A 21,518-nucleotide genomic window follows, 5' to 3' on the forward strand; every position below is an offset into this window, starting at 1 on the left:
AAACTGTCAAACTCAACATTGGACTCCCTTTTATGGGAAATTAGTGTTATAAATATCCTTCCACCCCTTTGCTTGTCTTTATTAACTGAACCTGGAAAAAACCATACTCTTTACTCTTTCTATGGCATAAAGTTCTTCCTGTTTTTAGAAACCTTGAGGGACAGAAATGTTGAAGAATTGCCCAAGGATGGAATAGGTTGCCTGAGGTGCTAACTCTGCTTTCATTGAAGCATTGTGAACACAGACCAGAGGGTACGGAGTAGAGATTACAAACACATCAGCTAGGGGGGCAGTGTGGCATGGGAGGAGAGGCTGGCATGGTCATTAGGGTACCATCCAGCCCTGAGATCACAGATTTTGTGATTTTACTCTTTCTTTTTGCCTATGATGAATCAGAGGGAATGTGTATATACATCCTGCTGACTAAATGCCTAGTGATAATCTCTCCTCTTTTGTTTTCAGTAATAATAATAAACATCTTTATGGACTTCAAATGAACAACCAGTCCATCCTCTGACTTTTACCTAGCTTTTCCTTCACAGAGAAATAAGGGTTAAAACATTAATGCACAACAAATAGCAGATAGGAAAACATTGTCTCATATCATTTTGAAGTAAATTTAAATTGAAAAAAAAAAAAATAATAACACCCACTGCCATCAAATCATAGCAACCATTCAGCATAGAGCAGAAGTACCCCATAGGGGTTCCAAGGCTGTAAATCTTTATGGAATCAGACTGCCTCACCTTTCTTCTGCACAATGGCTAGTGGATTCAAACTGCCAAACTTTTTGGTTAGTAGCCAAATGCTTTAACTACTATGCCACTAGAGCTCCTTAAGTACACTTATTCCTTACTTTGACTATCTTGTTATCTGACATCTTGCATTTACAACCATAGAAAAAAATCTACTGTCTGACTCTTTTGTGCATTAACAACATACATCTGGCAGTAACAAATGCTGAGGTGCAAGGTGAGAGTAATGCTAGCTAGCTATGATGGTTAAGGTTATGTGTAAACTTGGCTGAACCATGAGTCTCATTGGTTTGGCAGTTATGTGATGATGTAGTCATCCTCTGTTTTGTGGTCTGAAGTGATCATTCTCCATTTTTACATAATGCTGATTTTTGCATAGTGACCTGGTCTTAGGAACCTAACCATGTCAATAAGTGAGGAGTGAGTATATTTCCCCAGAACATTAAAAGTCTCTTCTAAAAAAATAAGAAAATATTGTAAAGGAAACTAAAATTTATTAAAGGTCAGCTGAGAAGCTAAAAGGCAGATGAAATGGAGAATACAAGTCATATTTTGACTGGAGTTCCAGGGACAATCTGAACACATAAGATACGAACAGAGGATTTCTAGTGTCATAATTTTTAACTTTGGGCTCTATGTTTTTGTTCTTAGCTGTTATCATGTCTGCCCCAACTAACGGTGACTCCATGTACAATGAAAATAAAACGCTGCCAAATCCTGTGCCATCCCCGTGACCAGTTAAGGGATTAGATTGCTGTGGTCCACAGGATATTCATTGGCTGATTTTCAGAAGTAGATTGCCAGGCCTTTCTTCCTAGTCTGTCTTAGTCTGGAAGTTCCACTGAAACCTGTTCAGTACCATAGCAACATGCAAGCTGCCACTGACAGACAGGTAGGTGGTGGCTGCACATGAGGCACACTCATTGGCTGGAAATGGAACCTAGGACACTTGTACGGAAGATGAGACTTCTACCACTGAACCACCACTATGGCTTCCTATTAGACCACAGGTCAGAAATCACTGCTGTGCAGCTACTCTGCCTCCCTGGACTTCCTCAGGAGCCAGGAGGCAGGGGTTACGTCTGCTCAATCACCACTAAATGCTGATGCTAAGCACAGTGCCCAGCACATGGAGCAACTCTCAGAAAGAGTATTTGGTGAATGATTAAAGGAATGTGTGTGTGTTTACATTCACACTTTGTGGCCTCTCTGCAACAAGGAGAACTTTGTCTAGTCTGGCCCAAGTTTCTCCTTACTCCACCCCCAAAAGGACCCAATCACAGCCATTTCAATACATTTAGGGATAAAAGGACACAAGGACAGACATGGGAGGCATGATGTCTTAGAGAGATGAAGAACTAGATGAGAAAGGCAATCTAAAGACAGCCCTTTTCCTTCAACAGAGCAGGAGGAATCCAAATGGGGTACATAGGGGCAGTTTGTCTAAAACCAAGCTTTGCATTTATAAACAAATATGAGCAAGATGCTTCAGACCTGTGTTACCCTCTGAGATATGAGGCAGTTTCTAAGAAAGTAGAACGGGACTGCTAAAAGCTCAGGTTCTGTCTTTCCTTTACCACTGGCAAATCTGAAAACAACAGACCAAGGACTTAAAGGGCTTAACTCTGCCACAAGTTTCTGTTCCCATGGATCAAAAAAGATTACAGATAGGAAAGCTGTTTGTTGTGATTAAAGTAATAATTCTAACTGCCTACCAATGGGGTAGGCTGTAAAAATGCCTTTTTGAAATATGCTCTGTATGAAATGTGTTATCTATTGCTATTCATAGTGGCTACTGACACTAAACGCTTGTACATGCACCCCAAAAGCTTCACTTTTACATGACATAAAATTCTAAATGTTTTTACTTTATGTAAACTGGATGATGCAAGTCCTAAGAAATGGCAATTGAGCTGCTGCAGAAAGGGAAAAGGTAGTGTTAAAGTTAGATAATTACCAGAATAAGAATGACAGGGATGTTAAAGAGAGACAGAAAATCATACAGAGACATCCACTGAACACACGGTGGAAAAAAAATATTCCAAGTCAGCAAAGAGGTATGCTGTACTGTGTGACACAGTAACAATTCTTGAACTTCACTAAATGAAACAGCTCTCAAAACTCCCACTCCAGGTCCCATCCTAAATGCCTAGTCAACCAGTTACCAGTTGATATCAGGAATGAATTGGTAAGGTATATTCTGGTAGCTATAAAGGTATATAAACAGATTAGCAATTGTGATTTTTAAAATAAATAATCTTACATATTTCCTGTTATCTTTCTTTCACCAAAACTATACATTAAAAAGTTACGTCATCTCTTCAACCTTGAAGGAGGTCACCCAGAGAGGGGAGAACAGACGAATGCTCTCCACAGGAGCACAGGACCCTCCTAACCCAAAGCAGGCCACACTCTGCATCCCCTCAGCTCAATTTTTTCAGGGAAAAAAACTAGAAAGGAAACCTTAGAGGGCAGGGGTTAGAGATGGCATGGGGGATTGTCTGAAGACCATTATTACTAAAGAAGAATTACATTATTGCACCAGCTGCACAAACCAGCTTATCTTCATGACTGAAGCAGACCTATCTGTGTTTCAGCTATGATTTAGATGCTAATTAAACTGTCAAAACACACTCCCAACTATTTCCATTTTCCTGGAGTTAGCGTCATTTAGTCAGGCCAGAATCGTCACTGCAGGCTGACAGATTTATTATAGGGTTAAGACATGAGAACAGTCAGAGAATCATCAATGAAATCTGTGCAAGTGTACTTTAAAAGGAATACAGATGTAACTCCCAATAGGAATACCCCATTGACTTTTAACTATTTCATTAGGAGAAAAAAATAATCAGTATTAAAGGAAAATATTTTAAAAGAAAACTTAAGTCACGTTAACCCAGCAGATTTCAATACTACTATTCCCTTCAGTCTCTATGCATTTGTTTGCTCACATGGTCAGAATCAGGGCCATTCCATATAAAATATTACCGCAGTGTGCTCCTGTCACTAACATGGATTTATTATTGCTTTTCCATACCATCACATATTGTTGGTCTTGATGAGTATCCACTTCAGTGGCTACATGATATTCCATGAAGAAGAAATCCTATAATTTAATCATTTTCTTTCCACATTCAATCGTGCTTTGCATTCAATTCGCTTGTGACCGCCTCATGGATCTCCCTCCTCCTCTCTACACCCACAGCTCTGCTGAACCCAAGTTCTCACCAGCAGGTTTCCCCTGTCCCCTCACCACCCAGCTCAGCCCCATCCCTGTTCCTCCAACCCTAATCCACCTGGCTCTCACAGCATCATTTTTAATGTTTGTTTTTCCCGCTGTTCCACAACTTTTTAAAAAGCAGTGAGGATATCATACTCACTCCCTCTGCCAGCATGAATGCAGTGCAGATGCTAGTTAATGTGTTATGAATGAATGAATGAATGAATACATGAATGAAGTCTATTTTTCCCCTTGACCATACTGACAGAGCCCTGCCAGCAGCATGAGGGGAATGATTTAGGAGGAACGATACCATTTACCAAGTTGTGACTTTCTCTTGCTGCACTTTGTCCCTCTGCATATACACACTAAATAAAATGAGGAGTGCTTTTCTTCACAGAATTTCATTTTGCAGGTAAGTTCTGAGGCCCATCCTAGATCTCCAGAACTCAGGCTTCCTGACTCCCTGTCCTATACATACTTATCCCATTGTCCCCCCACCCCACCCCCAAATAACAGCTACTTAGCACTTTTCTCACTCATCTTCTGTACATGCCCTCCCAAGCCCAGGCCCAAATAGGCTCAATTGTAGGCCCTGAGACCTTCAACCTGCAGTGTCAGCCTTTGCTCCTTTTGGATCCCAGGCAGAGGTTAAGGCCCCATCTATGAACCTCAGCCCCATACCTAGTTTTGTCAGTCTCTTCCTCTTATACGCATAGTCCTATTCTAACCCCCATAACCCCATGATCTTCCACAATCCTCCTCCTGCTCAGTGAGGAGCATATTTTGCAAATTCTGTGCTTTTCTGCACCCCTCAGGTGATGCTGGATTTGGAGCTGGTCCCAAGGACATGGGTGACTGGCCTACAGTGGCCATCAGTCTTCAAAGTCTAGCCACTTTCTCTTCTTCATTCATAAACAAAGCTCCCCAGAACACATTTTTACCCTTCAGACAGGCAGGAGGGGAATCATGGAACCACACCAACAAATCCACATACATATATCCACCAAACCAAATATCTGTGCTCCCAAGTACTGACCACGTGCTGCTCCTGGTTGTTACATTTATCCTAAGTGGCCTATCCTGTAATCTTTAGGGCACTAAGTTTTTCTCTTCTTTACCTCCTCAGCCCCATGGGCACAGGGCCCTGAACATTACAGGATCTCAGCAAACACCTGAAGGTGACAGATCCACCCATAGATCAGGTGTGTTTCCTGAACCTCATGATAAGGGAATCATTTAGAAAGTAGCAGACCCTAATTTTTTTTCAATAGTATTATTTCTGAAGAGTGCAATCAAAGCAATTAAACTCTTCCCAAGCTTAGAGCTGTTAACTAAGGAATTAGTCTTTGATTTTGTAGTGAAATTATAGAAATTATATTCACCCATGGAATGAAGCAAGCCTTATTTCACATGATGCTCTGGTATATTTTGGGATCGTCTATTTCATACTTGCTACAGGCCTGTAGGGAGCTCTGGTAGCATAGTGGCTAAGACACTTGCCTGCTAACCAGACGGCTGGCGGTTCAAACCCACCAGCCACTCCTCGGAAGGAAGGTTGGGCAATCCTACTTCCATAGTGATACTGCCTCGGAAACCCAAGGAGGGGTCTCTATGAGTCGGGTTTGACTCGACGGCACATAACAACAACAACAACAACAGGCCTGTAAGAAGTAGAAGAATGTAAAAAAAAAAAAAAGCCAAATTCACTGCCGTCAAGTCAATTCAACTCCTGGCAACCCCACCTTGGGTTTCTAAGGTAGTATCTTTATGGAAGTAGATTGCCCAATCTTCCTTCTAAGGAGTGGCTAGTGGGTTTGAACTGCCAGCCTTTTGGTTAGCAGTCAAATGCCTTAGGCACTATGCCACCAGAGTGCCCATAAAAATGTAAAAAACCAAAACCAAACTCACTGCTATCAAGTCAGATCTGACTCACAGTGACCCCTCCTTGGGTTTCCAAGGCGGTATCACTATGGAAGTAGATTGCCTAATCTTCCTTCAGAGGAGTGGCTGGTGGGTTTGAACCGCCAGCCTTCTGGTTAGCAGTCAAATGCTTAGGCACTACGCCACCAGAGCTCCTATAAAAATGCAAAGTGGATGGTAAATTAAGTACATAGTTTGGTCAGAGAAATGGTGCGTTCAATGCTACAAACAACTGGTTGGAGTGGGGCTCCAACCAGTGTTTCCCAGTGGCCGCAGCTGGTCCTTTCATGCTAGACCCAAAGGCCTCTGCACCACAGGACAAATGACCAAATTAATGACACCCATTTTTCTGAGTCCTCCAGAGTAACAGTGCAGCGTGAAATGAGTCAAACTTCCCGACCTCACCTCTCTCCCTCCCTCTCACAAAGAGCATGAGAAAAGGCCTGAGCTCAGGCCTGGAGGCTTCTCAGGGACAAAGCACCACTGGCTTCTCTCTGCTGTTCTCAGAGGTGTTCAGTGTTTTCATCAGCCCTAGGTTCTCACATGTATCCCACCTTCGAGCAAATCTTGCACTTCCCTCTCAGTTCAAAGTTTCTACTTCTCAGCTTAACTGAGCCTTCCATGGTGGTTATGGCTGAACTGTGTCCCCCCAAAAGATATGCAGAAGTCCTAACCCCTGCATTTGTGAATATGACTTTATTTGGAAATAAGATTTTGCTTCTTTATTAGTTAAATTAAATGATGTCACATTGGAACAGAAAAAACAAACAAACTCACTGCTACCCGGTCAATTCTGACTCATAGCAACCCCCCATAGGTCTCCAGGGCTGTAAATCTTTATGGAACTAGATTGCCCCATCTTCCTTCTGTGGAGCAGTTGGTGGGTTTCAACCTCTGACATTCTGGTTAGCAGCCTTATCCATTATGCCACCAGAGCTCCTTAGATTGGAGCAAGGTTGGTCCTAATATTAATTCCTTCTGAGTGGTGTCTTACAGAAAGGGAAAACAGACAAAAGAGTCACACACAGAGGAAGACAGATATCATGTGATGACAAAAGCCCAGAAGCCACTAGAAACTAAAAGAGAGACACAGAACAGTTCCTCTCTCTGAAGCCACAGAAGGAATAGACATGGGTGATAGCCTGATTTGGATTTTTAGGCTCCAGAACCACAAGGCAATAAATTTCTGTTCTTTAAAGCCACCACCCACTTTGTGGTGCTTTATATGGTAACACTAGGAGACTAAGATAACAGAGCAGCCTTCCTTGACTTGTATACCCCCTTGGCCAAATCAACTTTCCCACTTACATGGTCTGCCAGCATCCTTAACTTTTTCTCCACAGTTCCCATCACAATCTAGGACTGTGTGTTTATTTGTGTGATAGTTTAGGGCTGCCACATACAGTTGTACAAACCATGCACTGCACAAGGGGCCAGTGAGGGTAGAAGTCAGCTGGGCTCTGGTGTACCAGGCTACAAGCCAGGGTCGCAGCTCCAGTTGACAGCTGCAGACTGTATTCTATCATCTAATCGGTGCCTGTACTGGTCTTGGGCACAGGGGACAGAGGTGACATGACTAAGTCTGAATAATGCTAGAAGCACATGGCCTGGCAGGGGCCTAATGCACATACAGAGATTAAAACATGCCAAGATAAAGTGCTGAATTGGTAAATGTTGTGTTATATATATACATATACATATACATACATACATATATAAAAAACCAAACCTAAGCCATGGAGTCAATTCTAACTCATAGCAACCCCCATTGGGTTTCTAAGGCATAAATCTTGCCGGAAGTAGATTGCCCAGTCTTGCTTCCATGGAGTGGCTGGTGGGTTTGAACCAACCTTCTGGTTAGCAGTCAGATGCCTAAGACACTGTGCTACCAGAGCTCCATAAATCAGAATCAGGAAGGGAGTGCATCAGGGTTGTATCCTTTTATCATACTTATTCAATCTGTATGCTGAGCAAATAATCTGAGAAGGTGGACTACATGAAGAAGAGTGCGGCATCAGGGGTGGAGGAAGACTCATTTACAACCCACTGTGATATGCAGATGACACAGCTTTGCTTGCTGAAAATGAAGGTGACTTGAAGCACTTACTGATGAAGATCAAAGACGACAGTCTTCAGCATCGATTACATCTCAAAATAAAAAAAATTAAAATCCTCACAACTGGACCAATAAGCAACATCATGATAAATGGAGAAAGACTGAAGTTGTCAGGGATTTCATTTTACTTGGATCCACAATCAACACCTATGAAATCAGCAGTCAAGAAATCAGATGTCATACTTTACTAGGCAAATCTGCTGCAAAAGGCCTCTTTATAAAGTGTTGAGAAGTGAGGACATCACTTTGAAGACTAAGGTGTGCCTGATCTGAGCCATGGTATTTTCTATCACCTCATATACATTTGAAAGCTGGACAATAAATAAAGACGACTGAAGAAGAGTGATGCTTTTGAACTGGGGTGTTGGTAAAGAATACTGAAAATACCGTGGACTGCCAGAAGAATGAACAAATCTGTCCTGGAAGAACAGGTATGCCCCTTGGAAGCAAGAATGGCCAGACTGTGTCTCACCTACTTTGGTCATATTGTCAGAAGGGACCATGCTCTGGAGAAGGATATCATGCTTGGAAAGAAGAGGGTCAGTGTAAAAGGGGAAGACCTTCAATGAGATGGATTGACACAATGGCTGCAACGATGGGCTCAAGTATAACAAGGATTGTGAGGATGGTGCAGGACTGGGCAATGTTTCATTCTGTTGTACATAAGGTTGCTATGAGTCGGAGTTGACTCTATAGCACCTCACAACAACAACGCTGATGACCTATTTGTTGGATGTGGTTGATAAGGGAGTGAGTATCCCAGCTGGAGAGACAGGGCACATTGCTATGCAGAAAAGGGAGCACACAGGTGACAAGTTCCTTCTTTGAGATACCAAGATGCCCATGGGACATTCCTGTGGAATTCTATAGCTAGTAGCAGGAAACAGAGATCTAACTCCCAGAATCTGCCCACCATGTACACCTGAGTCTGAAGAGCAGACCATGACAGTTGTCCAACACGTATGGATCAGCGCACTTGGCATTCTGCATTGGTGGGAAACAGGGGCTCCAATGGGAAGGGTGCTCCTGTCCCCTGAACTAAAATTCCAAGTAGTGTGACAGAAAGGAAATGAAAACTCTTTGGTCTTTGCAACTGACCCTGTTTCTCTCATCTACAATTTCCAGCTGTTTAGAAAGAAAGATAGATCAATAGACTGAAATCAAATGAATGGTAGCTTTGGCCTCTGGTTCATTTTAACTCAAAATCTGCATTTTATCTGATGATAGAGCATAGACTTGAAACTAATCAAAGAGTTCCAAGTATGAAAGAATAAAATCCATTTATGTGTTAAAGTTTCAAGTACAATTCCCCCTGACATATTCAGATCTTTCTGAATAGTATTTTTTTAAATAATAACTCGGATCCTTTTTAAAAGAAAACCCTGTAGAGTACTTAGTAGAAGAAAACTGTAAAAGAAAAAATGAAAACGGACCAGTCCATTCTCATGGCACCCTGGGAAAAGCACGCCCTCAAGAGACAGAAGAGAGAAAATGTTTCATATCTTCTTTTGCACTCAATTCTCCTTATTTCTCTTAAAATCCAGGCAAGAACTGCTCCTCAAATTCTGAACATCCACCTGCAATGTGCAGTCAGCACAGAGCTCCCAACCTCCAGGTCACAATGGTGGCAAGGAGCAGAGCAACATTTACAGGAACAAGGTGGGTATGAGGAACGTACTTGTCCTTGGCCCAGTGATCACATGCTTTCCCAGCCTTCCTAGCCTCACCTGTTCTCAGTCTCACCTGCCTCTCTGCCTGACCTGCCTCTTAGCTTCACTTGTTTCTTAGCTTCACCTGCCTCCTCAGCCTCACCTACCTCCTAGCCTCCCCAGTCTCATTCATTTTCAACTCCATCTGTCTCCCAACCTTGATTGCCTCCCTAACCTCACCTACCTCCCCATACTCTTGACCAAGAAAAGAGTTAGGCAAGTACAGAGCCTGACACAAGGTAAGGGCAACACCTACTCCAATGAGCAAGGTGAACCCAACCCTCTGGAGCCCCTGGTTCTTCATCTTCCTTTAGGAGATTCCTTTCAAAGGAAAGGAAAATACCTCACACACACGATGTCAAAACCAGAACATTAGCCTGTGTCCTGAGAGAGCCAGAATTCATGAACAAATATCACCAGCAGTAGAGTAGTACTTGATATTTTTAGCTACGTATTAAAAAAAACTCACTGCCATCGAGTTGATTCTGACTCATAGTGACCCCCTTTGGGTTTCTGAGGCAGTAAATCTTTATGGAAATAGATTGCCCAGTGTATACCAGGGTTTTATAAGAATTTTGAAACTTCTAATTCTCTTTGACCCTGGGACATCACTTTAGGTAACAGGCCCTAAATAAGTCAAATGTAACTTATACAAAAGTAACTATAGCAGCACTATTTTTAAGTACCTAGAACACTAGTAAATATTCAATAAATATTTGTTGATTGAATGAATAAATAAAAGTGAAAACAAAACAAATGGTCAGCAGTAACAATAATTAAGCAAATTACCCTTTAGTAACATAAAGAATAATTAGTCCAGAGGCATTGAGAATGGCAGGAAAGTCTCTGTTTTTACATAAAGATATATATAAAACATTTTTTTAATGAAAAAGACAGAGACAAAATAATACACTAATTTCCTAAATATGCAAATAAATTATACGGATAACTACATGAGAATGGGAGCTAATGGGTAGTCAATCCAATATATATTGCATTTTTCATCAGCACAAATGCATAATAAAATTGATAATCCTAACTCAAATGAATAAAAGCAGGTACAAAATTTTTCTCTCAGTATACTATTCAGTGGTTCACACAGTACATGTAAACCGCAGGGAAGAAAAACAAAGATAGAGGGGCAGGCTGACCTGTAGAGGGGTTGGGGAGCTGCCTGGTGTAGGACACGTTGAATGCAGGCTCCTCGATGAGTGGTGGGGGGTACATCCGCCTCCGGATGAAGAAGCCAGCGCCACAGCAGAAGAGTACGCCCATCATCAAGAGGAACCTTAAGAAGAACAAAGATGTGAGAGGGGCACAGAGCTGACAGGAGGTCAGACAAGCAGAGGCCCAAAGAATCTGGCCTGGTGACTGAAAGCCCATGTGGAACCCTCAGGAGCTCCATGAATACAGGCCCTGCAAATACTGACTCCTGAAGGGATAGATAAGAGGATAAGACTTGTGATTAATTTTTATGTATTAACTTGGCTACTATGCTAGGATTTCCAGTGGTTTGGCCAAACATTAGTATAGCTGCCGTTCCATAATATAATCTAATGGAATAGATGTCATTATGTAATCAATCAGATGAAAGGGGAATTTCCTTAGGGTGCTATCTGTATAGCGCCCAGAGTATAGATAGATATTTTGGCAGAACTCTTTCTCAACTCTGCACTGTTCCCATCACCTGAACTATATACATCTGGGGATGCAAGCCTGTGAGTCTCCAGCCTGCTGCCTGTCCTATGAATTTTGAACTTGTCAACCCCCTACAACCCTGTGCGCCAGTAGAGGTCTCCAGCCTGCTGCCTGACCTACAGATTGGGGACTTGGCCCACAGTGGTATAAGCCAGTTCTTTGAAGTAAATCTCAATCTCTATCTCTCTATCTCTCCCTCTCTCCCTCTCTCTCTCTCTCTATATATGTATGTATTTATATATCCCAGTGGCTTTATTTCTCTAGAGAATCCTAAGATAGGGCTTGACCTCGAGGTTGAGTGTATGCTTTGCAGACTTGGCCCTTCATCTACCATTTTGCCCAGGAGGCAGATACTTGGTCTACAGACTTCTTGATGGAAGCCACTCCCTAAAGAGAAGATCAATAAATAAGCTCTTTGCATCAAAATAGTGGGTTTCAAAGGGCTGGTACAATCACTTCCCTGACCATAGCTCTGACATGAACTCAGTATTTTGGCCAAAACAGAACACTGTTTAAACTCTGTTTGAACACTATGGCTGGTCCAGCCCTTGCCTTGCCTTCCATTTCCCCAATTATCCCTTCTTCACTGTCAAAGCAACAAGAGACACATTATGCCTCCTCATAACTGTCTCTCCATTATTATATGAACACACATAAAGAAATAAAAATATCCTTCTTAGAGCATGCCTCATTTATAGAGAAATGACATGGATAAAGAGAGGAAATATTTACAATCAATAAAAAGGCTGCAGATTTAGAAATCTCTAGTTTTTAAGTATGGCTAAATGTATACCTTCCTCTTTCTTCACTGTGATCCTAAAGTCTAACAAACATTAGAGGTGATGCTTCAAGGATAGGACCTTTACTTAATTCACCTAAGAATTCTCAGTGACTACTGCATAACTGGCATTCAATAAATGATTGCTAAATGAATAAACTGTCTCTTCCCATCTCACATTTGCACTAATCTTTTGTTTCTACAAAAAGGGAAGGGTCAATCTGAAAAGGGTCAAGTTGGTTGTCTGGCATAACGGGAAGCTTTTGCCCAGCTCTGAATTGGAGTTATTATGGGACTCATGGAAGACTCCCAGAGCCTCACACAAAATACCCACAGTGTGGGTTGCACACTGTGTTGTGAACCATGAGCATACACCACAGCTGCATGTCTCATGATTAAAGGCACCTGCACACATGTGGAAAAAAAAAAAGAAGGAAAAAGTGGATGATAAAGCTCTCGAGAATATTCAAATTTCAATTCATTACCAAGGTAACTGCAAGTCCATCAGTCATCAATAAGTATTTACTGAAAACTGCTGAAATGTTGAGCAGGAAGAAAGATCAGAGGCACAAGAAAGGAAATTAACTCAGTAAAAGACTGAAAGCATAGCCCTTCTGGACTAGTTCATTATTTATTCAAGTGATTTGAAGATATTTGGTAAGCTCCCAGCACCAGGCTGTGCATCAGAGTGGTAAGGCAAGTGAGCCCCTCTCCCTAAGCAAAATTAGAGACTAGTGAGGAGACAGACCATAATCAACAAACCTACACAATTAAGTATTTATTTACAACTCTAATCAGTGCTAAGAAAGAAAAGTGAGGAGTGCAAGAAGAGGCTTTAAATAGAGTATCAGTCACAGTGAGTGTGAGATGCATAAAGCAACTCAGCCTTTTGTTCTGGGTTTCTAAGAGTCAGAACACCCTGAGACTAATGAATGGGGACTGATCTAAAAGGGACTAAAAGGGACAACCTAGTGACCTGACACTGACTAACTTTACTACATGTGATGTAATTTATCATGACCATATAGGGAGGCCGGTAAGAGCACTGAGCCCTAAGGCTCAGATGGACCTTGTTGATAAGAATGAACATCTACTTTTGGACAGACAGCATGTCCCCTTGGGAAATGGAAGCTCCAAGTTGGGACCTCTCCTGAACCTTGCCCTATGCATCCTTCATCTGTAACTTTTGCTACATTAAAACAGTTATCACAGTTATGGTATTTCATATGAGCTTTGTGACTCATTCCAGTGAATTACAGGACCCAAAGGAGTAGTGGGGCTGCCTGGAGGGAGTTATGTGTATCCTAAGCTTGCAACTGGTACCCTGAGAGGGTAGAGAAAAGGCCCAAATTTGGGGCTGATTGGTCTGAAATGAGAGAATCATATGGACACCCAACCTGCTGACCCAAACCTGAGTGGCTACAAATGAGAGACAGAATGGCTGCATGGGCAGCTGGGGTCTGAACTGCACAGGGAAGAGAAGGTGAGGTTTCTACAGGACACAGTGGGTTTGTTATCCTGAACACAATTTGGCACCAGAAGTGGGTGATCTTAGTCTCCCTGGACTGGTTGTATAATTGGTATAGTCGGCAGGATTCACCATAGCAACGCTGCCAGCTCTGCGAAGAAGATCAGAAAAGCTTCTTTGCCTTCAAAGTGACACACGGACAGAGTGCTATAGGACAAGAAGACAGAGAAGTTGAAGGGGAAAGAAGAACATTCTGGGTGGGAAATAGCATAGGTGAAGATGCTAAGGTAGGTAAGTTGGAGGCAAATTTTGTGTGGCTTGAGTCCGGAGGGGGAAGAAGTTAGGCATATAATCTCGGGAAGCCAGAAGGTCATGATCATATAGGGGCTTGGCAAAGTAAGGCAACTCTCAGCATTACACATGCTGAAATCACAAAAAGAATAGTTTGATCTCTTAGAACTAATTTCCCTAGGGTGGACTCAATGATAATCTCACATTCAACACTGCGCCCAATGACAAACATTCTAGTAGAAATAGAAAGCATTGAGAGGCTTTCTCAAACAATGCTACTGGTTAGTCCAGGTACACTGGACTGGAAAAGGCAGAAGCTATCTGAGATCTTGGTCCCATCCTCAAGTTGAGCCAAAACGTTGGTTTACACCAAATGGTACTTTTTTTCTTTTGTTGTTGTTATGTGCCATGAAGTCAGACCCAACTCATAACAACCCCTCCTTGGGTTTCCGAGGCAGTATCACTATGAAGTAGATTGCCCAACCTTCCCTCCAAGGAGTGGCTCATGGGTTTGAACCACCAGCCTTCTGGTTAGCAGTCAAGCGCCTTACACACTATACTACCAGAGCTCCTACTTTTTTTCTTGGACAAATCAAAATGGCATCACTGAAGCACAGAGGAGGGCTCCATGTGGGTACCTGCCTTTAGCCCAACAGAGAGTAAATGAAGACAAAGCAGTCGCCTGGCAGGATACCAACTATCTGCTTAGGTATTAGTCATCAGATTCATTCATTACTGAGGTATTAGTCTGAGACGAATGTATTTTAAAAGAGAGGAACTGACAGGGGAGGGGAATAAACTTATTACAAGAAAAGTGAGGATGTGGTTTATCAGTTCAAAGAGAAGTGGTTGTTAATAAGAACAGTAATTGCTTGAACACGTTATCAGTAGGGGCCAGTTTCAGGAAAAGGACATCATGTTTGGTAAAAGAAGGTCAATGAAAAAGACGAAGACCCTCAGTGAGATGGACTCACACAATGGCTGTTAATGATGAGCACAAACATAGCAAAAACTGTGAGGATGGTACATGACTGGGCAGTGTTTTCTTCTGTTGTGCATACTGTTCCTAGGAGTTGGGACCGACCTGGCAACTAACAACAAGTTCCTTGAAGGGCTATGAGCTATAAGATGATACTAGATGTTCTTGTTCACTGCTGAGTAGGTTTGGGAAGCTTTCTAGGGATTAAAAGATACAAATATTTGTGCTTAGTCTATCATCAGAAGTAATTTGTTGCTGTTGTTGTTAATGTAATCTGGGTTTTCAATTCTCTCCTGCCTTACCCCTAAGGTAAGTACAGTTGTTCTCAACTCAGAGCACATCCAGTCACCTGTGGATGGGACTCTCTCAGAGGTCGCTGCTAGCTGGAAAGCTGTGAGTAATCGTTAACTGAGAAGGCCAGCTACTCTCCAATCTGAGTACAAATACCAGGAATAAAAGGGGTGAACCTGGAGCCCCTCAGAGAGAGCCGTAGACACATGGGAGACTGAATGAAGCCTGGCATGGCTAAGCAACGTGCTAGAGCCCACACTTAAGATTCCTCTTTTCCAGGCCTGCGGTACTTTAACAATAGATCCCCAAATGAGTTGTTGATTTTAAGTAAACCTTTTCCCACACATGCTCTGTCATCCCTGACATCTGACCTCGTATCTATTAACTATAGAGTCAAATCAGTTTTAGAGAGAACCCCCAATAGGTCTCCTCTGAGGTCACAATCCACATGAAGTTTCTCTCTTTAGTGCAAATTGCATCCCACACTTCTTTGGGGACTCTGTCTGCTTTGTGCCCTTGTGGCCTCTCAAGGTATAATTTTATAGACCTCAGACAATTCATCAGCCTCCCTTGGTGTCAGAAGGAGGTAGACAAAGGGTGAAGCTGCCTACTTAACTAGAAAGTTAAGATTCAGCTAACACGATGGCATGGGAAGACTTCCAGGCAAGAGAAATTTTATCACAAGTCTGCATTTGCTGGACTCTGATTTTCAAGACAGTTGGGTCAGCTCCATTTTGGAATCTAGTTAAAGAGCTAATAAAGGAAGAGGCCATTGTCTACCCACTACCTTTCCAAAAGGTATCTCTCTCTCCCAGCCCTAAGTCTGGGGAAATGAGGATGACCTCACTGTAAAAGGCACAGTTGCCCTTGATGAAGCCAACCCAAATATGCCATTTTCATGACCAAAGCTACCCCCAAGACTATGATTCCAGTTAGTCCATCTGCCATTAGTGACAGTATGGAGTGCAGGAAGAGCCCTTGGGGGACAGGGGTAGGTGGAGATGGCATCCAGGAACAAGAAGTGTTGGGACATACCAGAAATACCAGAGCCTCTGGATGGAGAGCGCCCGCACACAACATCGTGAGCCGCAGCAGTCCTCATAGGAGCGGCATCTGTGGAGAGAGAGCACAGGGGGTCACTAATCTGAGTTGGAAGAACAGCTGGACCAGTTATGTGCTCCAGCTAGATTTCAACTGAGTCATTCATAAACCAATTGCTATCAAGTCAACTCTGATTCCCGGCAACCCCATGTGGTTTACCTGATCTCTCTCATGTGTGTCAGAGTAGAACTGTGCTCTATATGGTTTTCAATGTCTGTTATTTGGAAGTAGATCACCAGGCATTTCTTCTGAGGAGCCCCTGAGTAAACTCAAACTTATAAATTTTGGTTAGCAGGCAAGTGTGTTAACTATTTGTACTACCCGGGGACTCCATTCTTAGAGGCAAGTGGGTAGGGGTGTGTGCTAATGAAGAGGACAGAACTGCTACCTTTGCAGTCCATGAACCTAGCAGAGCTGACTATTGTCAATTTCGTGGTCCAAACAGAAGGAGCTTATGTGGATATGGTCAATATAATTCAAATACCCTTTGTGTGCCAATTCTGCAATGGGCTTCTTCCTAAAGGGGCATCATGACCAAAGAAGAGCATTAAACTTGTCAGTTCTACAACCAAAAGGAAGCCCCATGACAGGCACATCAGTACAACACTGATCCTTGCTTAGTCTCTCTTTAAACCCCTACCATGGTCAAAAGATGGATATGCCACATCAGCAAGTCCACCAGGGTCAAATTGATAGTGGTGGTGGCCTGGTGGCTTGTGTCCTTCTCTCATCTCTCATTAGCTGTGGGATTCAATACACTGTGAACTGCAGTTTTCCTGCACGCAAATGGAAGTAATGGCAGGATCCCCTTCCACAGTGCTATTTCATATTTTGAGGATACTGTTATTGATTGAATCACGTCCCCCAAAAATGTATGTTGAAAATCATGACCTCTATGTCCATGCTTATAATCCCATTTGGGAATGGACTGTCTTTGTTATGGTAATGAGAAAGGATTAGTATAGGGTATGTCTTGAGTCAATCTCTTTTGAGATATAAAAGAGGTTAAAATAAGCAAGCAAGAAATCAGGGATGGGGGAAGAGAGATGCCAAGCCACATGAAGATCACCAGGAGCAGAAGCTCAAAGAGACAAGGGCCTTTCTCCAGAGCCAAAAGAGAGAAAAAGCCTTGAATGTAGACTTCCAGCCTTCTGAGCTATGAGGAAATAAATCTGTTTGTTAAAGCCACCCACTTGTGGTATGTCTGTTATAGCAGTACTAGATAACTAAGACAGACATCATCCTTCTTATTGCTTATGCTGGCCCCCTCTTCAACACACTCCAGGGTCACTGGAGGCTTCAGGGTCCCCCGTAGGAGACAGGCTCACATGGATGTACTCAGGAGTTGCTGATCATTCACAGGAGCCGGGTAAGAAGAGTCCACACCCAGTGTGGGACCTAGTGCAGGTCAGAAGACTCAACTCAGCTCCCAATGTTTCTGCTCTTCCCCAACCCTATTTTCCTTTGAAAAGAGAAAATGCTACGGATGCTCAAGCCCTTTTGCTCCAAACTTTGGTATTTACAGAGCAGTTTCCACTATAGCAGCTTTCAGTTCACGTGGCAGGTGAATGGGGGTGGGGGGGGCGGTGCAGGCTGCTTCTCAGTTATATTAAATGGTCACATAATTCTAATTGAGGTCATTGCCAATTTTCTTCCTCAAGGGAAAAAAAATAAAGAAGTCTAAATTTAAAAAAAAAAAAGAATTATAATGTTTGATCCAACATCTTGGGCACTGAATTTATAGATTATTCCAGTGCATAAATAGGTTTGCATAAATAGGCTTGTTTTATGCAGAAAGATGTATAAAAAATAACTCCCTGGAAAGTATTAGGAAGAAGACTGGAAAGATCACCAGGCTGGAAATCAGCTGGAGCTCCAATCCTGGTTCTCCTGGTGGTTCACCCCCGGCAACTCACTAAGCCTCTTGGACTTGGTTCTACCTGTCTTTAAATACCCACTACACAGTTTCAGCTAAATCCCCTATTATTTATAGGACATACTGAGCTGAGAGACACCTCCTACTACCACCACCACATACATAAACAAAGCATTTCTCCAGGCAATATGAATGTTTTTTCATCCAAGCTTTCCACGGCTCATGAATATGAACTTGTCCCTAGGTGGTGGAAACATTTAATGCCTCAGCTACTAACTGAGAAATTGGTGGTTCAAGTCCACCCAAAGGGCACCTCAGAAGAAAGGCCTGGAGATCTACTTTCAAAAAATTAGCCACTGAAAACACGATGGGACACAGTTTTACTGTAACACATGGGGTCTCCATGAATCAAAGTCAACTCAATAGCAACCAGCTTACCTGGTATCCTACACAGTAAAGATATCAGTTAGAGGCTCCCATAAGCTAGTGGCATTTGTCTAATTTGCTTTAACCAAGATTTAGCACAGCCACATAGCTGAAAAACGCTGCCAGCTGTCATAGTCCATCTATCCAACAAACCCAACAAAGGGGCTACAAGGAGCTTGGCTCTGCACTGGGTCCTGGGGATGAAGTGATCAAAACCAGATGGAGGAGCTCTCTTTTTAGAGGAGGCGTAAAATAAAAAAAATTAAAAAAAAAACCACATAAGAACAATGGAAGCTGTGCTGGCTGGAAAGAAGTTCTAAGATGAAAAATAAAGCAGGCACTGTCAGATGGAGAACATGGGGGAGGGATGGTAAGAAATATAATTTTAAACAGGGTATTCAGACATAACTCCCAGAGAAGGTGACATTTGTAAGCAGAGACCTGAAGGAAGTCAGTGAACCCTGAAGAAAGTCAGTCTGGCAACTACCTGAATCGGCACAAGGTCCCAAGGTTCGTGCCAGAGTGCTGGTTCCAGAGCAGCTAGTGCTGCAAGTCCCCCCAGGCCCCAGAGCTGCACTTTTGAAAAGAGTGGTTAAGGATAGGAGGTAAGAGAAAATGACTGCCCAGTGTAGGGGACCCCACTGACTCTGGGCTACGCAAACAGACTGTCTGAGGAAACAGTACAAGAACATCCTCAACAGCAATCCCTTGGTGTGCCTCCTCCTGGAGAATATTAATGGTCTTGAATAACTGGTATTCATGTGTGTGAACATGTAGAGGGAGGGAGGGAGATAAAAGGATTTCTTGCTTTTAGGGTTGATGGAGTCCAGACAAGATGTCTAAGTGCTGTAAATGGTTTACACCCATCTACTAACCTAAAGTTTGGTGGTTCGAACCCACCCAGCAGTGCCATGAACCAAAGCCTAGAAATCTGCTTTTGTAAGGATTACAGATGAGGGAAAAAATAAATAAATAACTCATGAAGCAGTAACACATGTGTCACCAAGAGTCATAATCAACAGCAATGGGTTTTTGGTTGGAGTTCAGGCAATTAACGAAAATGGAAATAAATGGGACTGTCTCCTACCATGAATTGGCAAAGACAAGGATATTTAGCACTTCTGTTACATTCATGGTGTGATGATGTGGTTGGTGGATTCTGAGATCGGCCCCAAGTTCCTGTTCCCTGGTAAACAAACCCTGTAAAAATCCCCTCCTCTTGAGTGGGATGGTGGCTCCTTTGATTAGATTAGATTATATGGCAAAGATAATGGGCTATTCATTCCAATGATTATGTAACATTATATGAGGTGTTATGTTAATAAAACTCTGCCACAGCAAACTAGAGATTCTCTGTTGGCTTTGAAGAGTTAACTGCCATCTTGTGAGAGGGCCCCATGGCTAGGACCTGATGGTGATCTCTAGGAGCTGGGCATGATCCCCAGCCCATCAACAAGGGCACAGAGATCTCAATCCTACAACCACAAGGAACAGAATTCTGCCAACAATCTGAATGAGCTTGGAAGAGAACCTCAAGCGCCACATGCAAACAGAGCTCAACCAACACCTGGTTTTAGCCTTATGAGACCCTGACCAGAGTACCCTGTGTCTAGATACCTGACCTAATTTGTTAAGTCTGTGGTAATTTGTTATGCAGCAATAATGCAGATAAGAACAAAGGGTGCAGGATATAAGCACTTCTTACATTTTGGACACCAGGTGAAGTGCTTCACAAATGTCTCATTAATATTCAAAGCATCCTTATAGGAGGTAAGTAATGTTACCTCCATGTCTGAAATAAGCTTAGAAAATAAGACATCTGGGATGCTGTGCCTTGTCTCAGCCCAGGTCAGTCTGCTGAAGCTGAGAATGTACTCAGCCAGCATACTGTCACCTTTTCCATCCCCACTTGATTGTCCTATTTTTTCCTTGGTCCTGCTTTAATAAGCTGCTATAGGCCAATCAAGGACCTCTAGTGGTACAGTGGTTAAAGCATTCAACTGCTAACCAAAACGTCAATGGGTCAAACCCACCAGCTGCTTTGTGGGAGAAAGATGAGGAAGTCTGCTTCCTAAAAGATCTGCAGCCTTGAAAACTCTATGGGGCAGTTCTACTCTGTCCTACAGGGTTACTACGAATCAGAATCAACTCAGTGGCAGTGGATGTGGGTTTGGTGAGTTGTAACAATCTGCTAATGGTGTGTTGTGATTGTACTCATTAGCACTGAGTGATCAGTGTAAGACCTCTATATAACAATTTGGCTTATGTTAATGAACTGGAAAAGACAAAGAGATACAAGGTAGTGAAGGAATGACTAAACAACAGAGAGGCTGACAGTGGAGGAAGGTGAAGATTAATGTGTACAGGAACCTTTCTCACAAGGCAAATCAAGCTTAGAGAAGCATGGGGGTGGGGAATCTGATACAAAGACAAGTCTGAGTCCAACAAAAGGCACTTTGGAAGAAAGGCCTAGCAATCTACTTGTGAAAAAATCAATCATTGAAAACTCTATGGAGTACAGTTCTACTGTGACATACATGGGGTTGTCATGAGTTGTAATCACCTCAATGCTCAATGACAACCTTTTTTTTTTTTTTTAATGGCAACAGTGACAATATGAGGAATGCATAGTGATCCTTGGGCAAATGGTAGGGCTGGCTCTGTGGGGGGAAACCAGTTTGGTAGGCACTGTGTAACTTTCCTCCTCCTCTGGAACAGGCCCACAAATAAGGATTCCACAACCACCCTCTAACACACAGAGAGGTTCTGTTTTTTACTTGGAACTTTATACAGTCCATAAAGATTCATAGAAAAGCCTATACCAGTCTATATCAACAGCTTGATGCAGTTAGCAGACAACTTAATCATAAGTTAAGATACAATATTA

At 42.6% G+C, this 21,518-nt stretch overlaps 1 protein-coding gene across 1 annotated transcript in view; it reads right to left on the reverse strand.

The window, feature by feature from the left end:
• The window catches only part of VOPP1 (VOPP1 WW domain binding protein), a 133,736-nt gene that overhangs the window by 12,036 nt on the left and 100,182 nt on the right, over positions 1-21,518 (reverse strand). Inside the window, exons 4-5 of the mRNA XM_042780997.1 lie at positions 16,264-16,341; positions 10,875-11,011 (exon numbers count right to left, since the gene is read on the reverse strand). Of these exons, the coding sequence (XP_042636931.1) occupies positions 10,875-11,011; positions 16,264-16,341 (215 nt within the window). The remainder of the gene's footprint in view (positions 1-10,874; positions 11,012-16,263; positions 16,342-21,518) is intronic.

The sequence above is a fragment of the Orycteropus afer genome, unplaced genomic scaffold (assembly GCF_000298275.1).
Source record: "Orycteropus afer afer isolate SDZICR_OR568_19922 unplaced genomic scaffold, OryAfe1.0 scaffold00077, whole genome shotgun sequence".
Classification (NCBI taxonomy): domain Eukaryota; kingdom Metazoa; phylum Chordata; class Mammalia; order Tubulidentata; family Orycteropodidae; genus Orycteropus; species Orycteropus afer.